At 37.8% G+C, this 21,186-nt stretch overlaps 3 protein-coding genes and 1 non-coding gene across 5 annotated transcripts; 2 read left to right on the top strand and 2 right to left on the bottom strand.

Moving 5' to 3' along the window:
• Positions 1 to 357: 357 nt before the first annotated feature.
• Positions 358 to 4,261, top strand: LOC122301463 (laccase-4-like). Its single transcript, XM_043112837.1, has 6 exons — positions 358 to 518; positions 1,077 to 1,228; positions 1,868 to 2,112; positions 2,253 to 2,381; positions 2,554 to 3,474; positions 3,934 to 4,261. The coding sequence occupies exons 1-6, from the start codon at positions 429 to 431 to the stop codon at positions 4,062 to 4,064; spliced, it is 1,668 nt and encodes a 555-aa protein (XP_042968771.1). The 5' UTR covers positions 358 to 428; the 3' UTR covers positions 4,065 to 4,261.
• Positions 4,262 to 4,338: 77 nt separating this feature from the next.
• TRNAR-CCU lies at positions 4,339 to 4,411 on the bottom strand. The gene has a single exon. It is a non-coding gene; the product is annotated as a tRNA-Arg (tRNA).
• Position 4,412: 1 nt separating this feature from the next.
• On the top strand, positions 4,413 to 7,194 carry LOC122301466 (transcription factor DIVARICATA-like). Of its 2 annotated transcripts, XM_043112841.1 has the most exons (3): positions 4,413 to 5,447; positions 5,605 to 5,962; positions 6,511 to 7,194. In XM_043112841.1, the coding sequence occupies exons 2-3, from the start codon at positions 5,730 to 5,732 to the stop codon at positions 6,974 to 6,976; spliced, it is 699 nt and encodes a 232-aa protein (XP_042968775.1). In that variant the 5' UTR covers positions 4,413 to 5,447; positions 5,605 to 5,729; the 3' UTR covers positions 6,977 to 7,194. The 2 variants fall into 2 exon arrangements, with proteins under 2 accessions (XP_042968775.1, XP_042968774.1); XM_043112840.1 differs by having other exon boundaries at positions 4,413 to 5,962.
• A 3,518-nt stretch (positions 7,195 to 10,712) lies between these two features.
• On the bottom strand, positions 10,713 to 19,587 carry LOC122301462 (coronatine-insensitive protein 1-like). Its single transcript, XM_043112836.1, has 3 exons — positions 18,641 to 19,587; positions 12,195 to 12,666; positions 10,713 to 11,823 (listed from the first exon to the last, which is right to left on the bottom strand). The coding sequence occupies exons 1-3, from the start codon at positions 19,120 to 19,122 to the stop codon at positions 11,008 to 11,010; spliced, it is 1,770 nt and encodes a 589-aa protein (XP_042968770.1). The 5' UTR covers positions 19,123 to 19,587; the 3' UTR covers positions 10,713 to 11,007.
• Positions 19,588 to 21,186: the final 1,599 nt, after the last annotated feature.

Below are 21,186 nucleotides of genomic sequence, written 5' to 3' on the forward strand. Positions count from 1 at the left end.
AGAGAGAGAGAGAGAGAGAGAGAGAGAGAGAGAGAGAGAGAGAGAGAGAGAGAGAGAGAGAGAGAGAGAGAGATGAGAGAGAGAGAGAGAGAGATGAGAGAGAGAGAGAGAGAGAGATTCTGTTAGTTGAGCTGTAAGTTTCAGAACTCGTGGGTTTCGGTAATTTGAAAATAGCAACGAGGGCTTATAGCTTACATACACAAACGGCCAGAGTACTTTGTGTAGCATGGAAGAAAACTAGCTAAAATGTATGGCCGGCCCTCTTCATTCACCTACCGATGAAAAAGGACATGACATCAAAGATTTATTCCTTTTTATAGTCGAGGTGATCAGTCGTTGCAGAGTAAGTCAGACACTAAGCTTGGAGAGAGAGAGAGAGAGAGAGAGAGAGAGAGAGAGAGAGAGAGAGAGAGAGAGAGAGAGAGAGAATGGATCGTCGGTTTCGGACATTAATGTTACTTGGAGTCTTCTTATTTCCATCATTGGCTGAGTCCTTGGTTCGTCGGTACAATTTCAATGTAAGCAAACTTTTTCAAAATACTTCGTTCATTTTGTTCGAGTGAGTACATCATAATTCAGCCTTGGGAATGCCATGCAATACATAGCCTAATTAAGAAAGCTGGCAAGTACGGCGTCATCAATGTTGCCTGTGATGGGCGGAAAGGCCATGCATTCTCGCAATTCTCTGTACATGAAATCGAAGACGACACAATTAGAACCTACGTTTATGTTTCTGGCCAATATATATAGAGCTTACATTATCAAGATCGGTTCTATTGCTAATCTTTTAACCGCGTAAAAGTGTTTTCATGCAAGCATACATGTAGAGGATCACCTGGCAAAGGGTACGTGTACTACTGGGTACTGCAGCACAAGAACTCATGCATGATCATTGATCAGTGGAGTTGAAATTATACACAACACTAAGAATTATCTCGTGTATCTAGTCATGATAAATCAACAAAAACAGAAAATGGTCTGAGATCTCCACAAACTTCTTAAGAGACCGTACGTCGTCCCTTCATTATAATTCATCATATTGTTTTCTTAAAACTCTCTGGCTGCTGTATGTGTAGGTGGTCCTGAAGAACACAACAAAGCTTTGTGCAACAAAAGCCATTGCCACTGTCAATGGGCAATTTCCGGGGCCAACTCTCTATGCAAGGGAAGATGATACCGTGATCGTAAGGGTTACCAACCACATTACACACAATGTGACAATCCACTGGTGAGAATAATTCTGCCTTTACTTTGAACACAGACTTTCAAAAAATAGTACTGGCCGGGTTTAGAATTGGATAAAGCCAAATTTCTATTTTAACTCCGATTTGATTAGAATCCTTCGATTCATCCCTATAATATTGGAGTAGCCATCGTTAGAATGATTTTTTAGTTTGTTACATTTGCTTTCCAATTATGTAACTGGAAACTGTAGCTAACTAGCTACGTACTGTAGTAGTAAAAGCAAAATCATTTTTGGGGGGGTTTATGTTTAAATTGAGGAAAGAGCTTCAGAAAGTGTGATCATGTATGGTTTTTCTGAAACAGATGTAAAGAAAAGAAAGAATTAATAGAGAATAATAAATCTAAATTAATTATGGGGCGGAGAAAAACTTAAAGGGTGAGATATGGTGTGTGTGTGTGTGTGTATTGTACTGTATTTAAAAATGGGTTGTTAATTAATTAGATAAATATGAAAATTTCAGCTAAAATTAACTCAACTTTGGCTAGTCCAATGCTAATACTCCATTAGCAGTCTACCATAAGCACTGTTATACGCATTAATATACACTAATTACAGTTAATTAGCGTTTTTTTTCTTTTGATTATATTGTTAGCCAATTACTGTTACTTGTATTAATGGTAGGCATGGGGTGAGACAACTTCGAACCGGATGGTCGGATGGACCGGTATATATCACACAATGCCCTATACAACCTGGGCAGAACTTCATCCACTCCTTCAACCTCACCGGCCAAAGAGGCACGCTTCTTTGGCATGCACATATCTCCTGGTTGAGGGCAACTTTACATGGCGCTATTGTTATCTTGCCAAAGCGAGGCATTCCTTACCCATTTCCGAAACCTCAGAAGGAAAAAATCATCATTTTAGGTGAGCTAGCTAGCTCTAAATTCATTCAATTTGTCTTTGTAATAAATTCGGTTAATTTTCAAGTAGGTATATTTTTGGGGAAACAAATAAAGTATATTTTCGCAGAAATTATTACTTTTTATTCTTAACTGTGTACGTAGCCGAATGGTGGAAAGCAGACGTTGAAGCTGTTGTCAATCAAGCTACGCAATCTGGTTTGCCGCCTAATATTTCGGATACGCATACCATAAATGGTCACCCAGGACCTGTTACTGGTTGCTCTTCTCAGGGTACGGACAATCTGATGTGGTTCATACATAATCTTGTTCTTATCTCGTATATATATCTTTGCACTATAATTATGAAACCATATAATTATCAATCCTCTCTTTTTTCTGGGTAAAGTTTAGAGGGACTTAAGGATCGATTTGAAATGTTTGGTGTTTGTAACTGCAAGTGCAGGGGCTTACACTTTACATGTTGAGAGTGGCAAGACCTATTTACTACGCATCATCAATGCAGCGGTGAACGATGAGCTTTTCTTCAAAATTGCGGGGCACAGTCTAACAATTGTTGAAGTGGATGCCTCCTACACCAAGCCCTTCCAAACTGACACTATATTCATCAGCCCTGGCCAAACTACAAACGCCCTCCTAACTGCAAATCAGGCCGTTGGCAAGTACTTGATAGCAGTCACGCCTTTCATGGATGCTCCGATTGGCTTTGACAACTTGACTAACTATGCCACATTGCGCTACAAAGGCACCCCTGCACATCCCCCAACCATCTTAACCACCGTTCCTCCTCAAAATGCAACTCCATTAATCCATGCTTTCATGGACTCACTTCGAAGCCTTAACTCCAAACAATACCCAACAAAAGTCCCATTAACCCTGGACCATTCTCTTTTTTTCTTCTTAGGCGTTGGGGTTAATCCATGTGCTACTTGTGTTAATGGGAGCAAGCTTGTGGCAGATATTAATAATGTTAGCTTTGTGATGCCAACTGTAGCTCTCCTTGAAGCCCATTACTACAACATCCAAGGAGTTTTTACAGATGATTTTCCTGGAAACCCACCTATTCCTTTTAATTATACTGGCAACTCACCATCTAATATCCACACCATGAATGGCACCAGGCTGTATAGACTGGCTTATAATTCTACAGTCCAGATTGTGTTACAAGGCACAGCTGTAATAGCACCAGAGAACCATCCAACCCATCTGCATGGGTTTAATTTCTTTGTGGTTGGGAAGGGGTTAGGGAACTTCGATCCCTACAAGGATCCGCTGAAATTTAACCTCGTTGATCCTGTCGAGAGGAACACAATTGCAGTACCTACCGCTGGATGGACTGCAATCAGATTCAGGGCGGATAACCCAGGTAAAGTTCAGCCTTGTTTTATAATAATATTTTGATGTTTTGCCGTGTTATCATTCTAGAAAACGTGACAATAATGCTAAAATGAATTCTAAAATCGGAAAAAGTCTTTTCTTGATAATGAGATTGCACCTAGAGTGTCTTGGCATGGAAGAAACAATAAAAAAATAAAAAATAAAAAAAATTAAGTTAAGGTGCTTTCAATTTTGAATTGAATCGCCATTGATGCGACTCCTGAAAGAAGTGGGCTTTGTTTTTAGTAGTTGTACAATAGGGCCATTGAAAGACGTGGCACTACAAAGCAAGCCCCAAAATCAAAATCAAAAGAAAAAAGACAGATAGACTAGACTAGAGAAGAATCTTCTGGCTTGTGTGACAATTAGGCCATAAATTCACTAGTTCTTAACAAAAGTATGTATGTGTCCTCAAAACTGTTGAAATATTCGACTTTGGGGAATGCAGGTGTTTGGTTCTTGCATTGCCATTTGGAAGTACACACGACGTGGGGACTTAAGATGGCATTCCTGGTAGACAATGGTAAAGGCCCGAACGAGTCTCTGCCGCCACCTCCTAGCGACCTTCCCAAGTGCTAGAATTTAGTAGTTGATTCGTTTCTTTTCTTTTTTTGTTCCTTGGCGGGTGAATAAGAAAAGTGGGCAACTTAAGTCAGTGACGTTGTACATATATATATTTTTTTCCCTTTTGTTTGTGGGTTGAAATTATACTTTTTAGTGCAATTTAGAAAAGATATTATGGCTTAGGCTCATAAATAAATAAGTTTACTTCACAAGCTAGCTGTTTGAAAATAAGCACACTTTGACTCTGCAGTCTGGACTGCAAAAAAGATGAAAGAGAATGTCTAAAGAGCGCGCCAGGTAGGGGTCGAACCTACGACTTTCTGCTTAGGAAACAGACGCTCTATCCACTGAGCTACAGGCGCTTTAGTGCTCTTTTTGGGGAGAATTTTTTAGAAATATATGGTTAAAAACTGGAAATGATTTTTAATCTGTTGTTGCTGGAACATCAAATTTTACAATATGAATCATGATGTACTAAATCAAACCGTATCAATTTTTACATTAATTATATATGATTTCTTTTCAAACCAAGCATTTTCCAAAATGTGAGGGGGAAAAAAAAAGTATTTATGGGAGACTTATCGCTTGCCTCACATGGACTATAAAATCATGAAGTTACTTCTGCTATTTGGTGGGGTTTTTGGATAAATGAGATTTGAGAGGGGTAAAGGGGTGTGGCCTCAATCTCCATTCATGATTCACCTTTAGGAGCAACAAATAAATAAAATTGTTTATGGGAGCTTATCAATTTCCTCGAACATCCTATATTAATAAGAGACTATTGTCACTAGGACAGTAGGCCTTAAGGCTGCTATTGAGGTTTCAACTTGACACATTTCAAGCACCGATTCTTCTCTCCTCCGAACTCATTCAGAACCAACCGCAAAATCTCAACTGGTTGTGATTCATATCTAGGATTCACTTTGTGTATGTAGATTTACTTTCTCTTTCTTCTTCCCAATAAAAAACTGTTTCCCGCCTTTTCTTTTCCGGATTCTTCAGAATCCATCCCTTTTCTCAACTGGGTCATGCTTTCCTGTACCTTGTTCGATCATCTTGCTACTGGGTTCTTCATGTTTTCTGTATTTTTCTCGAGCTTCCTCACTTTGTGGGCTAAGAGTTGCAATCTGGGTTGCATGAAAAATTTTACTTTTTGAACTTCATTTTTGCAAAAGGTCTCGACTTCTCTTCTTCAAATTCACAAATTCCATCTGGGTTTTGGTTTTCTCTCTGGAGGCGTTTAACGAATGCAACAAAATCAGATTGCTCATAATTTTCCAAGATTCCTTCGATTCTGAAAAGTTGGGTCTTTTTAAGATTCTTCAATTGATGCTATTAAGAAAAGGAGATTCTTGATTCCCAGTAGAAGATTCTGATTTCAATGCCTTCTAAATCATGGTAAAGATTAAATTCTCTCTGCCTTCTGTCTCTGTTTCTAAGACTCCTCTCACTTTAAAAGCCTAGTTTCAGTGCTGCTTATGTGAATTATCCAGCTATTGTGGTATATTAGCACTGGGAATTATGGAAACTCTATATCCAGCTTCGTTTATGTCAGATTCCAATTGGTTTCTCCAAGCAAGCCAGAGCACAGAATGGACTAGGGAGGAGAACAAGAAGTTTGAGAGAGCGCTTGCTATATACGATGAGACCACTCCTGATCGATGGATAAAAGTGGCGGAAATGATCCCCGGGAAGACGGTGTGGGATGTGATTAAGCAGTACAAGGATTTGGAAGACGATGTTAGTGATATAGAATCAGGGCGGGTTCCGATTCCCGGTTACCTTGCCTCTTCTTTCAAATTGGAGTTGGTTGATAATCGCAACTTTGATGCCTATAGAAGAAAATCCTCAACAGCTCGGGGTCCTGATCAGGAAAGGAAGAAAGGGGTGCCATGGACAGAAGAAGAGCACAGGTGAATTTCCTTCCAAATTTTGTTCCTATATTTAAATTTCTGTTTCCAGTGTGAGGTTTTCAACAACTCTTTTAATCAATTACCGAAAAATCCATGAAACAAGAAGGTGTTTTGGCTCTTTAAATTATGTTGCTAGTTGTGCAAATAAATTGAATTTCCAACGCCCTTTATTCAGTTACTGTGGAAACTGGAAACTAAAGAAAAGAAACCATCAAATTGGTAGACTTGCTTTGTGCATGGTTTACTTGAGTTCCTTTTTTCTGGGTCATCCATTAAATCAATGGGAAACTAACCAAGCTCAGTTCTTTTTCAACTGGCTGGTCGTGAACTTTGAAAACCCAAATACACGCATAAAAACTTCAAAGCAATTGTGAATATCTTTGGATAGGTCAGCTGATGTTGTTTATCATAGAGATGAACTGCTCTAAAGTCTCAAGCTTGTTAGCATTCATGTCTCATTCACTCCTAAATGATCTAATCTGCAGTTTGAACTCTTTTGACCGTTATGTTTTTGTTCTTGACACGGGTTGTTTGGTAATGAATTACAGGCAATTTCTGATGGGGCTTCTAAAGTACGGTAAAGGAGACTGGAGAAATATCTCCCGGAATTACGTAATTTCTAAGAGTCCAACTCAAGTGGCAAGTCATGCTCAGAAGTACTTTATAAGGCAGCTATCAGGAGGAAAAGACAAGAGAAGGCCAAGCATCCACGACATCACAATTGTCAATCTCACAGAAACCTCATCGGGAAATAATAAGCCTCCCTCACATGATCAGTCTTTTGCTCTTGCACCACAGCAAAAGCCCACCAGCGCACCAAGAATGTCACCTGACTGGAGTCAACCTCGTGATGAAGCAGTCATGATTTTCGACTCGGACTGTGGAAACCTTTCAATGTCACCTCCGTATGAATTTAAAGGGCAAGGGCACAATCTGTATGGCAGTGCTCATTACGGATTTCACACCAAACCGTATATTCAAACCCAATCCTCAATACATCAAATACGTAAATGATCAGGCGTTTTTGCTGCACTCGTGGATTCAAGTGCCAAGTCAGACCATGTTCAGCCCGATTCACTGTCTGTGCTTTTGCCATAGTTTTCTGTGTGACTACATAAATGAGGGCTTGAATTACTTTGTTTTTGAACGTTACAGAAAGATAAAATCTTGTAGTGGTTCAATCTCAATCTTTGAAGTGTGAAAATCTAATGAAAGTCGATTCAGTTTCTGTATGTTTCCCTTCCCTTCAAGTAATATTCCTTCATATTCATTCTTAAGGATGATTTTGACTGAGTCAGCATTACGTATGAAAATGGATAGTAGGCAGTTTGTGGATGAATAAAGTATAACCGCATCAATGTGGTTGCTTCTCTGAGTATAAGTTGAATATACTGATTGACTTGCATATTTAGTTTACAGGCGATCATGCATCCTCAAGTTTGAGACATCATTTAACAAAGATCAAAGCCTCAAAATGATGATTTCCCAGTTATGCAAATACATGGTCTCATTGATATGAGGCTAGAAATTCAGATCTCCTGGATTTCCAGGTTTGTCTCCGATCAATAATGATTACTTCGTTTTGTTGGTTTAAAAAGTTGTATTCAAGGTGTAAGTCGTGTACATTACGCTTTCACCTGTGGAATAGTTTTGTGATTGTTCCACACAAGCAGCCATGTCTTTGGGTGATGTGGGCAAGCTGTCTGACTCAGCTGTTACTCCTACTGATATTCTACAGTATCTGATTGCTTACTTTGTCTCTCAATACATTTCCGCTAGTCTCACCTTAATGGTATAATATGGCCAAGTTGACCATGCCTCATCACCATCACTTTTTATTTTTTATTTTTTGGTTTATTTTATGGATTCATCGCCATCCCTTAGTCGAGGCTGAGTTTGCATTCCACTTAGTAAGCATCTCCTGCTTTAATTCGCTGTAGAATATTGGAAGATCCACGTATGAATGCCAATGTGGTTTACGTGCTTTATAATTAATTATCTTTACTTGGACCTATCCAATTTTGCCTTGTATTTGATATTTCTGTTTCCGCCAACCCAATCGTCGATGGTGGCAAAACTGTTGCATCAGCATATTTGCTCCTTTTACCAGTCTCTGCAAGCATCATGCTTTGCAGTGATTCTTTATTTTACTTGCAAATCCAAAAAGCGATTCTAGAGTTGTTCAGATTTTGTGCTCGTCGTAACCCCAATCATCGAAATATAGAATCTAGCTTTTAAATTGCAGGAGGAGGTCTTGACTGTTCTCTGAACAAGACTATAATTGAGGTTTATACTTGGAATGACTAGGGAGAGATCTCAATTTTTTTAATTTACTCTCTATTTTTTTTATGTTTAGTATAATAGAATATTTCTTTAGTTTCACATTTGGTGCTACAGAAGAGAAGGATTGGAGCCTTATGGTCTTTCCATGCAAAAGAGGTAAATGCTCTGCAATACTGGTTTTGAGTTTATAATATTCAAGAAAACCTTAGTATTGAAAAATTCTAATTTCACTTTTTCATGAAATGAGAAAAATAAAATGGAAATTTCATTGGGCCCTCATGAAATGGGTGATGGTGGATCACTATCTCAAAGGAAAGCATTCCACAAATGTCAAATGAAACAAAGAAATAATGTTTCCAGATATGCTCTTACTGTGTTTGTTTTTCGTTTAGTTGCCACTGTGGGTTCTACTACCACCAATATTGTTGCTACAACTGTTCTGAAAAAGCTTAAGTGCCTACCCAAGTCACTTTGCATATACCAATCTCCAAACCACATATTGAGCATTAGAATTTCCAAAGCAGCATGAGCAACATGGCTATTCATGTTGATTTTTATTTGTTTGATAGATGACATATCTATCAACTTATTATTATATTTTAAGAAAAGCACTCTTTCTGCAAGTTGCATAAGAAACCACTCTGCCCACTTTATTCTAATTTTGATCACCTTTGAGAATGGAAAACCGTACACTTGTCATCTCTATCTTTCCTTATTTAAAGTTTCAATTAAAGAAGAAATCTTTTAAAAATTACTTTGTGAGCCATGCAAATGTCATATTCCATATTCAAACACAAACTTCCACTATACATATAGAATACAAAATACTAAAGTTTTTACTATTAAAAAAATCTTGAGAGGGGAAAGGAAGTCTGGAGGTGAAGGAACAGGGCAGCAATACAAAAGGTTGCAGTATCACCTCCCGCAGACTGTGAAACTAATTACTACAACGTCCCTACCATTGGAAATGCTCATTAGTGCAGCATACTGTAGTATGGCAAGATTTGGTTGGTCTCCAAGATAAAAAGGACCTCACAAATTAGAAATATCATACTATGCAGACGACAATTGTTATAAATAATTTAAAAAAAAACAAAAACAAAAAACAAAGTATGCATCACTATATTGGCCTTTTACACTCATAATTGGAGATCACAGAATGGTGAAAGGGAAGTATCTGTGAAGAATCAGTGTGAGTAAGTTATCTTATGGAAGAAGTACTAGTTCCCTCCCCCCCCCCCCCCAATTCACGGTTGGAATTGACTTCATCGATGGAGTCTCCTCCCATCTAGTCTTTATGGCAATTGCACTTCTGCGTTGAAAAGAGAAAAAGTCCCATGCTGCTTTATTTTTTCTTTGTTTAATGATCAAGTATTGAAACTTAATGTATGTTAGTGTCCCATAAATTCAAGATTCTGATACAAGCGATAACTTTTTTGCTTTAACAGATTTGCTTCTCAAACACCAAAATCACTTTTGTCCCTCCTCTTCCTTCCTTTACAGCTTCGCATTTTCTTTTGATTGACGATTTGAAACTCTACTTGTATTTATCTACAAATGCATGCTATTTTCCCCTTTCGTTTCGATTGCACCGCTCAGTCAACAGTTGCATTTGATTTCTTTCCTTCAGTCATGTTAGTTTAGTGGCATTCGAGGGACTCTCAAAGTGACTACTTTGTTTGAGGTTTGAGCTGAAATATACGATACAAGAAAGTAAAAGAAAGGTCTGGTTAAGAGCGACATGAACAACTGAAGATATCATCATGGCTGCAAAAACAGTAAATTATGCCTTTCTTAGAGTTTCCCCATCAGCACCAATCCTGCTCTTAAACAAGGAAACATGGCGCATGCAAAAGTGTAATCTACCTTTAACTCCGCCAACAATGCACATGGGAAGTGTTTTTCGTTGAGAGCGTTTATAGAATGATTTGTCAGCTCTACTCAATTTTGCCGACGGTCAAAATCGTCGACAATTTTCTCATTCTTTGTCAAATCACAGGGTTCCACAAAGCGATTCCTTAAAATGTCTCATTGTCAGAAGGGTCCAAGCAATTTCAATGCTAATTTTTTAAATTCTAGTAATATATCATAACTCCCACCTTTAATGCAACAAAACCTAGAATAGCTTCCATCGACACAAAATCAAAGCCCCCCCACCCCCCCTACCCATCATTATGTCTAAAGTTTTACAACCATCTATAACACTGCCGAATCGACTTGTTGACAGGTATTTGAAACTAAATCATCATTTGATTACAAGTGAACCCAACAATTTTGTCAATGAGAAGTTTGCAGGGCAATGCCTCCAGCCCCCTAGCTCGTATCCTATTGAGTCCTCGACCACAAGGCTTTTTATTACACAATTGGTCTGTCTGATGCCATCCCAGTATATATATTTGCCATGGCTGGGAGCTTCCATCCATTCACTAGTCCACAAAATGACATGGCAGCAGTTACGAAATCATGGTAAATAAAAGCACTCGTTATTTTTTATTCACAAACTAGAAATATCCCACCATTAATACTAGCGTTGAAGTTTAAGCCAGCCAACTGGGAAGTAAGACTATAGCACCATAGATGCAAGTGCTTCCAAATTACAGAAGAAAAACCCGAACTTATTACAGGACTAATGTCAAGCAAGTACTAGGGTAGAAAAATCGAAATCTCGTACAAAAGGGGAAAAAGGGCATGAATTTATGAACAGGACGGTGACAGGAAAAACCTCCATCGAAGAAGAGTAGTTAATAGTAATACAGCCTGGCCTACCTAACAAAGGCTTCTGGATCCAAAGGGATAACAGTGTCAGGAAAATCTGTTCTTGGTCCAGCAAGGGAATAATATGCAAGTATATGGGCTGGATGCTCAACTAGAACATTCTCCCCAAGCTGATCTGTAGAAACAACTCGACTAGAAGGAATTAATTCAATATTCCAGAATGGGCGAGCCATTGCTAGAAGGTCGCGACTTGTTGCAGAGGCTCTATATCCTTGCACCCATAAGTACCTCAGAGAAGTCAGCTGCAATACAGCAGCAGCCAGTCCACGCTCACTGAAGCAGCAGCCCCTCATTTCTAGTTTTTGCAAGCTAGGACAGCCTCTAGAGAACTCCAAAAGCCCCGCATCAGACTCTCCAACATAACCCAGAAGCATCCATCTTACATTTTGGCTGTACTGCCCAACATAACCGAGACCCACATCAGTCAAGCCTCCAGGTCGGAGATACAATGCAAACCGTCTAAGCTTTTCACAGCCCCTCAACAAAGCTCGAACTCCATTGTCAAGAGGCAAATCAGTTATCCTCTCTTCTCGGTCAAGCAAGACTAGGCGGAAATCGCAGAGGTTTTTAGAGTAAGTGCCAATATATTCCAAAGAAGCATTTGTGATATCGGACACATAAACAGCCATGTATTCCAGTTCTAGGCAGCCCTGAGCCAAAGCAATCAAACCTCTTTGTGAAACTACACCTTCTTCATCCTCCATTTCCTGCTCATCGGCACCTCGCTCAATTCTAAGCCTCTTTAGTTTCTTACAACTCTGAGCAAGAACTTCTAATCCTCTGTCTCCGATAACATTCCTTGTCTGTCCAGAAGAAAAACAGATGAAGAAATATATAGAAATTTCAGATACAGTTCCTAGTCCAAAAGAACACATGACACCCACTTCCTTAGGTAGTAAAAACTCTCAAAACCCAAAAACCAAGGTCAAAATAATCATTATAGGTAACTAACAACTGGAGACTCTTGTTGAAGAACAAAGTTCGATGATTAGTCAAATAACAAACTGAAAAGAATTTGGACAAAAAAGCAAAAACTAAAGCCTGTTTTGGAATATGTACATATACGGTCTTAAGAATCAGATAAAGGCATAGGTCTAAACAAGTGTAGAAAAAAAGGATATAATGATAAATTGCTAATAAAGGAGAGAAAAAAGAAATGGTTTTGTGATTCTACCTCAAGTATTTCTAAGTTGGGGCTCCTTTGTATTAACATACAATGGTCCTCTGTGTCAAGCAGTGCATAGAGGAGATCCAGTTTTTTGAGTTGGGGTGCATAAGGAAATACAATTGGCATTTCATTCTTCCCCATATATGTTAGTCCCAAACGGCATAATTTTGGGGGAAATGATACACTTGAGTACTTATCTGGATGCTCATTGAAGGAACCCCCACAGAATTCCTCTAAAGCATTTGCAGTATGGAAGAAACGTAGGAGGTCCAAGATTTCACAATCACTCACTTTAATAGAAAGTAAGGAGCGACAATTTCGGGCTATGAGTTCAAGGTCCTCAAAGCTGATTTTGACAAGATCAGTCATATAAAAATTCAAAGCTTCAAGAACCGTGTTGTTCAAAGCAAGCTCGTGTAGCCATTTACCATCATTCTCAACAATTGAGCTCTCTTCCAAAAACAGACTTTTTAAACTCCTGAGAAGCAATATAACAATTAGCACCAATCAATATTGAACGCAGATCATATTATGAATCCAGAACCAATAGCTCAATTCATTCAGACAAAGTTTTATGACACATCCTCTTTTCCTTTTCATCTCTATGCTCATTTGTTCTTGTGGACGTGTGATGAATATGTGTAATCTCATGGACAGAACTGAGAAGCATACTATTTACAGCTCAAACTATAATTTTTCTTCCAATATCTCAATTTTTTTTAATGCTTTAAATGGCTGGCTCGCCATCACCATGTCATACACAGGGAACACACAGATTTTCACACAATTAAAATACTTAATACAAATTTGAAGCAAAAATAAACATTGAGAGAACTTTCCATGGCTTGAAATTTTCTGATTACTACACAATTCTCCAACTTTCCTTGTGTTCTACTCCAATCCCAATCAAGATTCTATTCAGACAAATTCAATTTATAACATTCCACAAGGATGAGCATATTCATGCATTATGTAAAGACACAGAATCGAGGTTGTTGACTTTGAATGAAAAAGCAAATATGTACCAATTTCCATACAAGAAAGAATATATAGTGCAGTTAATTAAAAGGAAACGCTTGGTATAATTGCATGAGTGGCCTTTCAATCTCACCTAATTCTTCATGACAGTATGGTTCCCAAACATTTACAGGTCAAAAGTATTATTTTTTCAGTTCTTAGTCAGATCTACATCTGAGATCAAACACAATTATTCATCCTGCATTAACATTTCTGGAAATTAATTTTGAGACTCGTGATCAGTCATCACTATTGAAATTGTGACGACACTATTTTCAGTTCTGCTCCATCCTTTTACATGTATTCAGGATGAATGCCATACGTATTCCTATACATTTTCCGTATTATCTAAGTGTAACAAATGACTCAGCCTTTTATGATGTTTATTATTTCTCAAACTATTTCCATTGACCTTTTCCATTCTCTACATTGTATTCAGTGCTGAACCTACCTTGAATCCCAACCCGACAAGCTTGAGTCTTTTCACTACCGATGACCATAACACACCCCTTAGTTTTAAAAAAAATCTTCTGAAAGTGTAAGTTATATGTATTTCAGGATAAGTAATTCCAACCTAAGGCATGACTGAGCAATCCCAGGTACCTGAGAAGTCCTTAATGTTATCTAATATGAAATGACAACGCAATGAATCCAACTAATGTTGAATATATATATAGATCAAGAAATACCCAAGTCCTATATAAATTATATAGATACATAAAAATATAACTCAAGTAAATTTTCACTTCCATTTGTACACGGCCATCTATCAGTGGCAAATTCAAACTTACTACCAATATGCTTTCATTTATAAAACTCAAATGAACATACCTCCACAAAAGTTCACAAACCACTGACGAACTGTATCAGAATTAAGTGAGATTGAAAGCCTCTTACGCAATTATACCAAGCTTTAAAGAAATTGTATCATGAACCTCCTAAATGAGCATGCTATTAATTCACAATTATAAATTTCTTTCAAACTAGAACTTCCTCAAAAAAAAAAAAAAAAAAAAGCTCAAACATTATCTATAACAATCTAAGGAAAGCTCAAATCACATTTGAGCTTATGCTCCAAAAGGACTAATCAAAATTACAATCGGAGTTTGTTGGAGTCATTACAAACCACAACTTCTCCCTACCATGCAACATGGGATCCTTTTTTTTATATAAGTAAACAGTTAAATTATATTAATAAGAATAGGCATAGCCCAAGTACACGGGGGTATACAAGAGATAACACCTATTTAGGAGGCAATGTGGGATCCTAATAATCATTTTTCTATAGAGCTTGGATATTACAATCTCCCCCATGCAAATCCTTGACATCCTCTTCGAACCATTATGTCCATTACTTGTGGCACGGCTTAAGTCCCCAATTTCAGGTCAGGATTGGCTTCAACTACCATTTATAACAAGCTAAGAAAATTTCAGCCACGTCTAAACTTATACTCTAAAATGATTAACCAAAGTTACATTTTGAGTTCCTTGGAATCATTATAATAACTAGATCTCTGTGACATCTCATTTACCCATCTTCTATAGACCTAGGGTATTACAAAACCCTAAAATTCCCCCAACTCCTAGGGGCTTCCTACAGCTCATTCTCCTGTAGGGGAATAAAAATCTCACCTCTTGCCACCTAGAGATCAAATATACCTCTCTATTTGACCTCCTGCCCTTATAACTCTTAACTCCAAGAGCATATAATCACTCCAAGTCTTCGCTAGCGGCTAGCCAAGAGAAGGTGTTCAGATCCCAGTGACACATTGTTGATTTGACAGAATACACACTAACACTAAGAAACAATTATTATTATTATTTTGATAGCTACACTAAGTAACAATTATGAGGCCCTATCACTTTCTTAGCCCACAAACCAGACTAATCTAGAGGCCTTAGAGTGACCATGAAGTCCTAGAATAGGCTGCCATTGAATGTATTGTATCATAGAAACCAAAGACCCCACAAACCTCAAGTGAGTTTATGCTGAGAATTTATGACTAAGGACATGTTTGGTAAGTGAATATTTCTCTGACCTTTAGAATTCTTGAAAAAGAATTGAAATGTATTGTGCTTTGTGAAAGTTGATAGGTAGAATGAAGATTTGTTTGGATAACAAATTTGTGAAATTTGTTTTTAAGGTTTTTATAAGTAATAAATCTTTATGAAAAAGCACAAAAGGTGCAATCCAAACATGTAGGAAGTATAAAATAGAGACACCTATCTAAAGGGAGAAAATCTTGCAAGAAAATTGTTTTGGTTTACGTTTTCTTGAACGTTGTCTTGATTCTTTTCTCTCTCTCTCTCTTTTTTTTTTTTTGTTTTGGTCATTCAAGAAAACTTGGGCAAATGATTAAATGAAAGTCTTTTTCAATAGATGAAAATCTGTTCCACTGTTTAAAATTTGTCTAATTTGAAATTGGAAAAGAAAAATCTTACAGCTTTTTTAAAACTTTCAACCAAAAATACCCAAAGAGTTGTTACCGTTTCTAGTTCCTAGATAGCCTATCTCTATATCAATAAAATATCTTCTTATAAAAAAAAATACCCGAAGAGTCCTTTCCATTCAGTTCAAGAACTGAATTGAAGGGAAGAGGTCCGCTTTGCAAAAGTCTGTCCGTTGTCAAGTCATCAACAGCATCCAATAGAAGTCCTCCATGTAAGCAAGCCCACACAAAAGCCATAAGAATCAATACACTATAATTTATCTCTCTTACTCTTCTCCGAATCCATTGAAACCCTGGCCTCTCTCTCTTCCTTTTTCAATTCCCAAAGCTCCTTTCTTGCTTGCTAGCTAGCTACCTACCTCAGGTTCTCGCTCACTCTTCTTCATTCTTTTTCTTTATCTCCCTCATTGCTCTTCTCTACACCCCTGCTTCCACAGCAAACCATGAAGCCTCCATTCTTCTCTTGGCTCCACAGCTCCACCTCCCCACCGATCGACACAGCCCCATTTATAAGCGTACACCTGGTTCTCTCTCTTTCTTTAGTGAAAGTTGCAGTTTTTTATGCTGTCTTCCAATCCTCAAACAAAATGGATTTGGCTTTGCATGCATTGTCTTGACTGTAATAGCATTGTGATTATCATCCGTCTGCTCAAGAGTGTTTTGATTATCCCAGATGATGGTTTTTTAGTAACGGCTGGGGTAATTTCAGTTTTGGTGTAAAATAATCTTGTTTGGTTCTTCTTCAGATTTTGGAGAAAGGAAGCAGAGAAAAGCAAAACGAAATAATGGCTCGGGTTATCGTTCTCGCTGTCCCGCTGGAAATGCTGAGGACCTCCGAGTCTCACTTCATGACCTATGAGAGTTCCTCTACTGCCTCTCCCCATTACTTGATCGATACCTTCAGCTACTCCATAGCTATGGGTCCACGCACCATTCATTCTTGGGGTGGGTGGAGAGGGGGGTGGGTTTCATGCAAGAGGATGGGAGACAGGAGAGAAGGGGGAGAGGGGTGGGTTCCGTGGGGTTTAATGTAGTCTACAAGCACATTGGAATTAAAATGGGAGTCTAATTGTCAACAGACCATTGGAGGGCTGTTATTTGGGGTTTATTAGACGGGCCGGTCTGAAGATTCTCTCTGAAGGGAATGGTACAACAAGCAAGGCTAAGAGCATATCTTGAAAAGCTTATTGTAGGTCTTAACCATGGAAAGAATAGAAATCGGATAAGGTCCGGATTGGCACATCACACAGTAAAAAGAAAAAAGGTATTGTATTGCATAGTATACATCATTAAATATGTGTGATTATTTTATCATCCATGAAATGCATTTCTTTTCCAAAGAAAATGTTATGACCTCTTCTAGAGAAGGGTTTATAAATGGCAGGAAATGGGGGAGGGTTGCATTCAAGTGTTAAGGCCTCTAATGGAGTGGGGTATGAGAGGCGATAACAATGGGCATTGCAGACAAGATGGGAAGCTGTTCTGTGGAAGTGGCAAAGTGAAGGTTGGAGATGACTTGAGGAGCTCTTAATGCAGCGTAGAGAGGAACTAATGAGCTGGAGCGCACCGTTTCACTAATGTTGGCCAGGAACGCAGCGTTTTGGGGGATCTCCTTATTATTATCAAGCCTGCTGTTTTATCTAGAGTCTGTCATATTCTATTTTTGTTTGTCGTTGAGTCATTCTATTGTTTCCTTTTAATAAGCAGTCTGTTATTTTTACTCTGCACATGTTGCAAGTTTATTAGATCAGTTAGTTATCCCTGTGTGGGTATGAAGGGAAGGAAAACACTGAGAACACGATTGATGAATATTCGGGAAGATTTTACTTAGAGAATTCTGTAATGGAGGTTGGGTCCCTCAAAGAACCCGTAGCAATATTCCAGTAGCTCTATTGAGCTTTTTTTAATCAAAAATCCTTTGTGCATTCTCATTCATTCATTCACCCAGTAGTCCTTTCCATTTACTGCATTCCTCGTTATAAGCATTTCATGCAACCATTTCTGTGTTCTTCATCTACTCCTCTAGTGGGACCATAACAGAAAACACAAGTGCTAACAAAGGATCCAGATTTGTACTAGGTTCAAACCTTAATTGAATAGGTGTATATCACACAAGCTATAAGGATTTTCGTTCAGGCTTATTATGTGACATTGTGTTTTTTCCTAGTTTGGATATGTCGCAATTTATTAATTTATGACATTATTAAATTGCGTAGTCATATTTGGGATTCTTTTTTTTTTTTTTATAAGTAAGAGAAAAATATTATTGATCTGAAAGAAATATGCATAGCCCGCATACACAGGAAGTATACATAGCAGACCTAAATACATTCTAAGAGCTCTTTAATGTCTATAGAGCTCTTAATACATGATGCTACGGAAAATAATGATGTAGCATTACTGACCTTATCGGGAAGTGGGAGTCATTGTTGCTATTATACAAGCAATTATCTAGATGAGCACATGATGAAGTCAAATGACCTAGGTTCTGGCTAAAACTTGAAGATACCAAAAAATAGTGGGTAGGACTTCAACGAAAAATGGAAAATCAGCATGTCAACCATTAGAGAAGCAACCCCCTGAACAATTAGAAGCCCCGCACCTTATCGGTAACAAATTATTGATAAAGGAAGTAGAAACTAACCAAAGATCAAAGGAAAATCATAAATTCGCTCACAAAGAAAATTAGGGTTTGCAGACCATATAAAGTAAGCCAATTCATTAGCAAGGAAATCACAATTAGAGTAAAATTAGCGAATAAAGTATCTATAAAAAAGAAAGAGAGAGCTTGGTAAGCGACCCAATCGAAGGAAAATTTTAAACTAATTACACGTATTGCACAATTGTTTTATAAAATAAACCTCGGCCACATTATAAAGCGAAAGACAAAGATACCAAGCAGATTCGTACAAATAAATAAACCTCAGCCACAAGATAAAGTGGAAGATATCTTGAATGAAAACAAAAAAAGGTGGGGGAAATTACCTGCAGGACCGACCGATATGTAGAAGACCATCCGTGGAAAAGCCAGAACACTTATCGATCTTGAGCGCGTGGAGCTCGCGCCCGCGAGACCGAGAAAGAAGCTCAAGATCGGAGTCCCTCACAATCATTCGCCGGAAGTGAAGCGACTTCAAGCAATTGAAAGACTCGGCGATCTCGTTCACCCACGGAGTGACGTATCCACCCCAGTCCTCGGGTATTAGATTGAACATCGCGGCCCTGGGCTTCCCCTTTAGTTTCAGAGACTCCAGGTGCCGAAATCTTCGGCGCAGCCGATCGGGGCTTGTCGTGTAGCAGAGCGCGATCGTCAAGTGTTTCCGCGTCAGTGCGTCAAGCTCGTACCACCGGCGGCACACCAGAGACGCAGCGTCCCGGTCCTTTGGGTCGTGAATATACGGCATCACGCAGTCGAGAACCTCGTTAGACATTCCGGTACACACTCTGGTCCCATTCTGATCCTCCATTGCTAACAAAACCCCAAGAAATAGTACTCCGGGAAAAACTTATCCTCTTTTCTAATAAACAGAAATTATTTTCACACTCAAATCTCAGCTCAGAAGCTTACAGAGCCTTAAATCTCGAAGCCGAAATCAGTTAAACGAATCAGTAAGTAAAAAAGAAAAAAAAACCAAATCAGAAACCGTATAAAGTAAAAGACCCACTCATCGGGCTTCATCTGCGAAACAAGAAAAAAGAACGCCAACTAGCAAAGTGAAACTCGGTAAGTACGCAACAACGCGGTTCGGACAAGATCCACATGGTGAGAGAGAGATCGAAGGGTGAAGCTCACCGGAATTGGAAACCGACGGAGACGGTTGGAAAACAGTTAAAGTGGGAAGGGGGGGATTGAACCAGTTCCTAGTGAGGGGTCTATCATGAACTTTGAGAGAAAGAGGGTCAAGTTTTAGGGGGTGTGAAAAGAAAGGAGTAGAGGCCTTAGAACTTAGAAGGAAAATTAATTAAAAATTAAAATTAAAAATAAAAGAGTATACGACAAAACTATATTGAGTGCATCCAATCAGATGTCATTATTGCTCCGCTCTGCTTTTCGGACACCACTCTCTTCCACCATGTTATACCTTTGTCTTGTAAAAATAAATCTAGATATATTCTTGCATTACATGCTAGATTTATTTATAATAAAAATATTTTTATAATTTAATTTAATTTATAAATTTATTTATATATAATCACTTTAAATATATAATCATTTATAATAATTTTCTCTAAAACATTTCTGTAAAACACAGAAGCGGATGCAACCACACCGTTTAAAGTGAAACTCATTAACTTCAAAAAAATAAAGCACCAGCTTTTCACAAAATCATCTATTAAATGTAAAATGTGAGATATATTTTTAATTATTGTAATATTTTTAAGAGTAGTTACATTAATAAGTAAAATGATTAAATCATTATATATTTTCAACTATATAATTACTATTCATTTCAAGTAAAATAGAGATGATTTATATCCGAATAACTCATGCACTCCCGATATCATATTATTAAAGGTATTTTTTTTTTCCATTATATAAGTTTCATAGAGGAGAGGATTATGTACTTTAAAAATATTTAATAATTTTGTAAATAAAATAAGAAGTTTCAAAGCCATTTATTGATAATTGTGGTGGGTGGTGGGGAGGAGGCGATTTTTGATTGGTGGGTTATGTATGACCACACCAGACAGCGAGGGTGGTTTTATTTTGGAAGTTTTTAACGTCGGAAATATGAGGGAAAAGTTGAGAAGACTTACTAATGTTGTTTTCCCTGGTCTGGTCCGGACATGATTGAACCTAGAATTATGATCCGCATCCCAAAATATTCTCGTTTATTTAAAGGTGTTGAAAGCGACGTCGTTTTTATCAAAATTTATGAAAGACCCTGCTACACCCACGTAGAAAAGCCACCCTTCGGTCAACAGGCTAATATTTTTTTTTTATACTTTTTTTAATATAATTTTTTTAAAAAAATTTATAATATTTTTAAAAATACTCCTTTAATTACTAAATACAAAAATATCGATAACTTCATGGCTTTTCTACTTGGGATAAACATTATCCTCTGTGAAAGTATTTTGTCATGTCGGGCGTCGGCTAAAGGATAAGTGCTATAATGAAATTTAGAATATATTTATAAATGTATTTTTACTTTTAAAAGATTGGTGACTTTCAAATTCTACGCACTCATAAATTAATGTATTTATATATTTTATTTAAATATGCTTGCACATGAAAAATATATATATTTATAAATCAGTTTATTAATATAATAAATACATGATTAATATAGAAATTTATAATGTCGATGGCGTACTTGACAAGGAAAAAACGATGGGGGGTAAAATGGGAATCAAGCAGAGGTAGGCCTTTAATGACGACTATAGTGTCCTGTGGCTGTGGGTTGCAAAAAAGGGGAACCGGAAGTGTACGTGGACGTGATAGGAATTGTTACGGCAATGATGACAAGGGATGAGATCATGTATGACAGCTAAATAGTTCATAAATCATCTACCATATATTCCTTAAC

This window comes from Carya illinoinensis, chromosome 2 (genome assembly GCF_018687715.1).
Source record: "Carya illinoinensis cultivar Pawnee chromosome 2, C.illinoinensisPawnee_v1, whole genome shotgun sequence".
In the NCBI taxonomy this organism is placed as follows: Eukaryota; Viridiplantae; Streptophyta; class Magnoliopsida; order Fagales; family Juglandaceae; genus Carya; species Carya illinoinensis.

Coding starts and splice junctions, on each gene's coding strand:
- LOC122301466 (XM_043112840.1), top strand. CDS start 5,571: ATGGAAACTCTATATCCAGCTTCGTTTATGTCAGATTCCAATTGGTTT. Junction 5,963..6,510: donor TGGACAGAAGAAGAGCACAG/GTGAATTTCCTT, acceptor AATGAATTACAG/GCAATTTCTGATGGGGCTTC.
- LOC122301463 (XM_043112837.1), top strand. CDS start 429: ATGGATCGTCGGTTTCGGACATTAATGTTACTTGGAGTCTTCTTATTT. Junction 1,229..1,867: donor CACAATGTGACAATCCACTG/GTGAGAATAATT, acceptor TATTAATGGTAG/GCATGGGGTGAGACAACTTC. Junction 2,113..2,252: donor GGAAAAAATCATCATTTTAG/GTGAGCTAGCTA, acceptor CTGTGTACGTAG/CCGAATGGTGGAAAGCAGAC.
- LOC122301462 (XM_043112836.1), bottom strand. CDS start 19,122: ATGGAGGATCAGAATGGGACCAGAGTGTGTACCGGAATGTCTAACGAG. Junction 12,667..18,640: donor CATATCGGTCGGTCCTGCAG/GTAATTTCCCCC, acceptor ATTGCTTCTCAG/GAGTTTAAAAAGTCTGTTTT. Junction 11,824..12,194: donor CCAACTTAGAAATACTTGAG/GTAGAATCACAA, acceptor TCTTCTGGACAG/ACAAGGAATGTTATCGGAGA.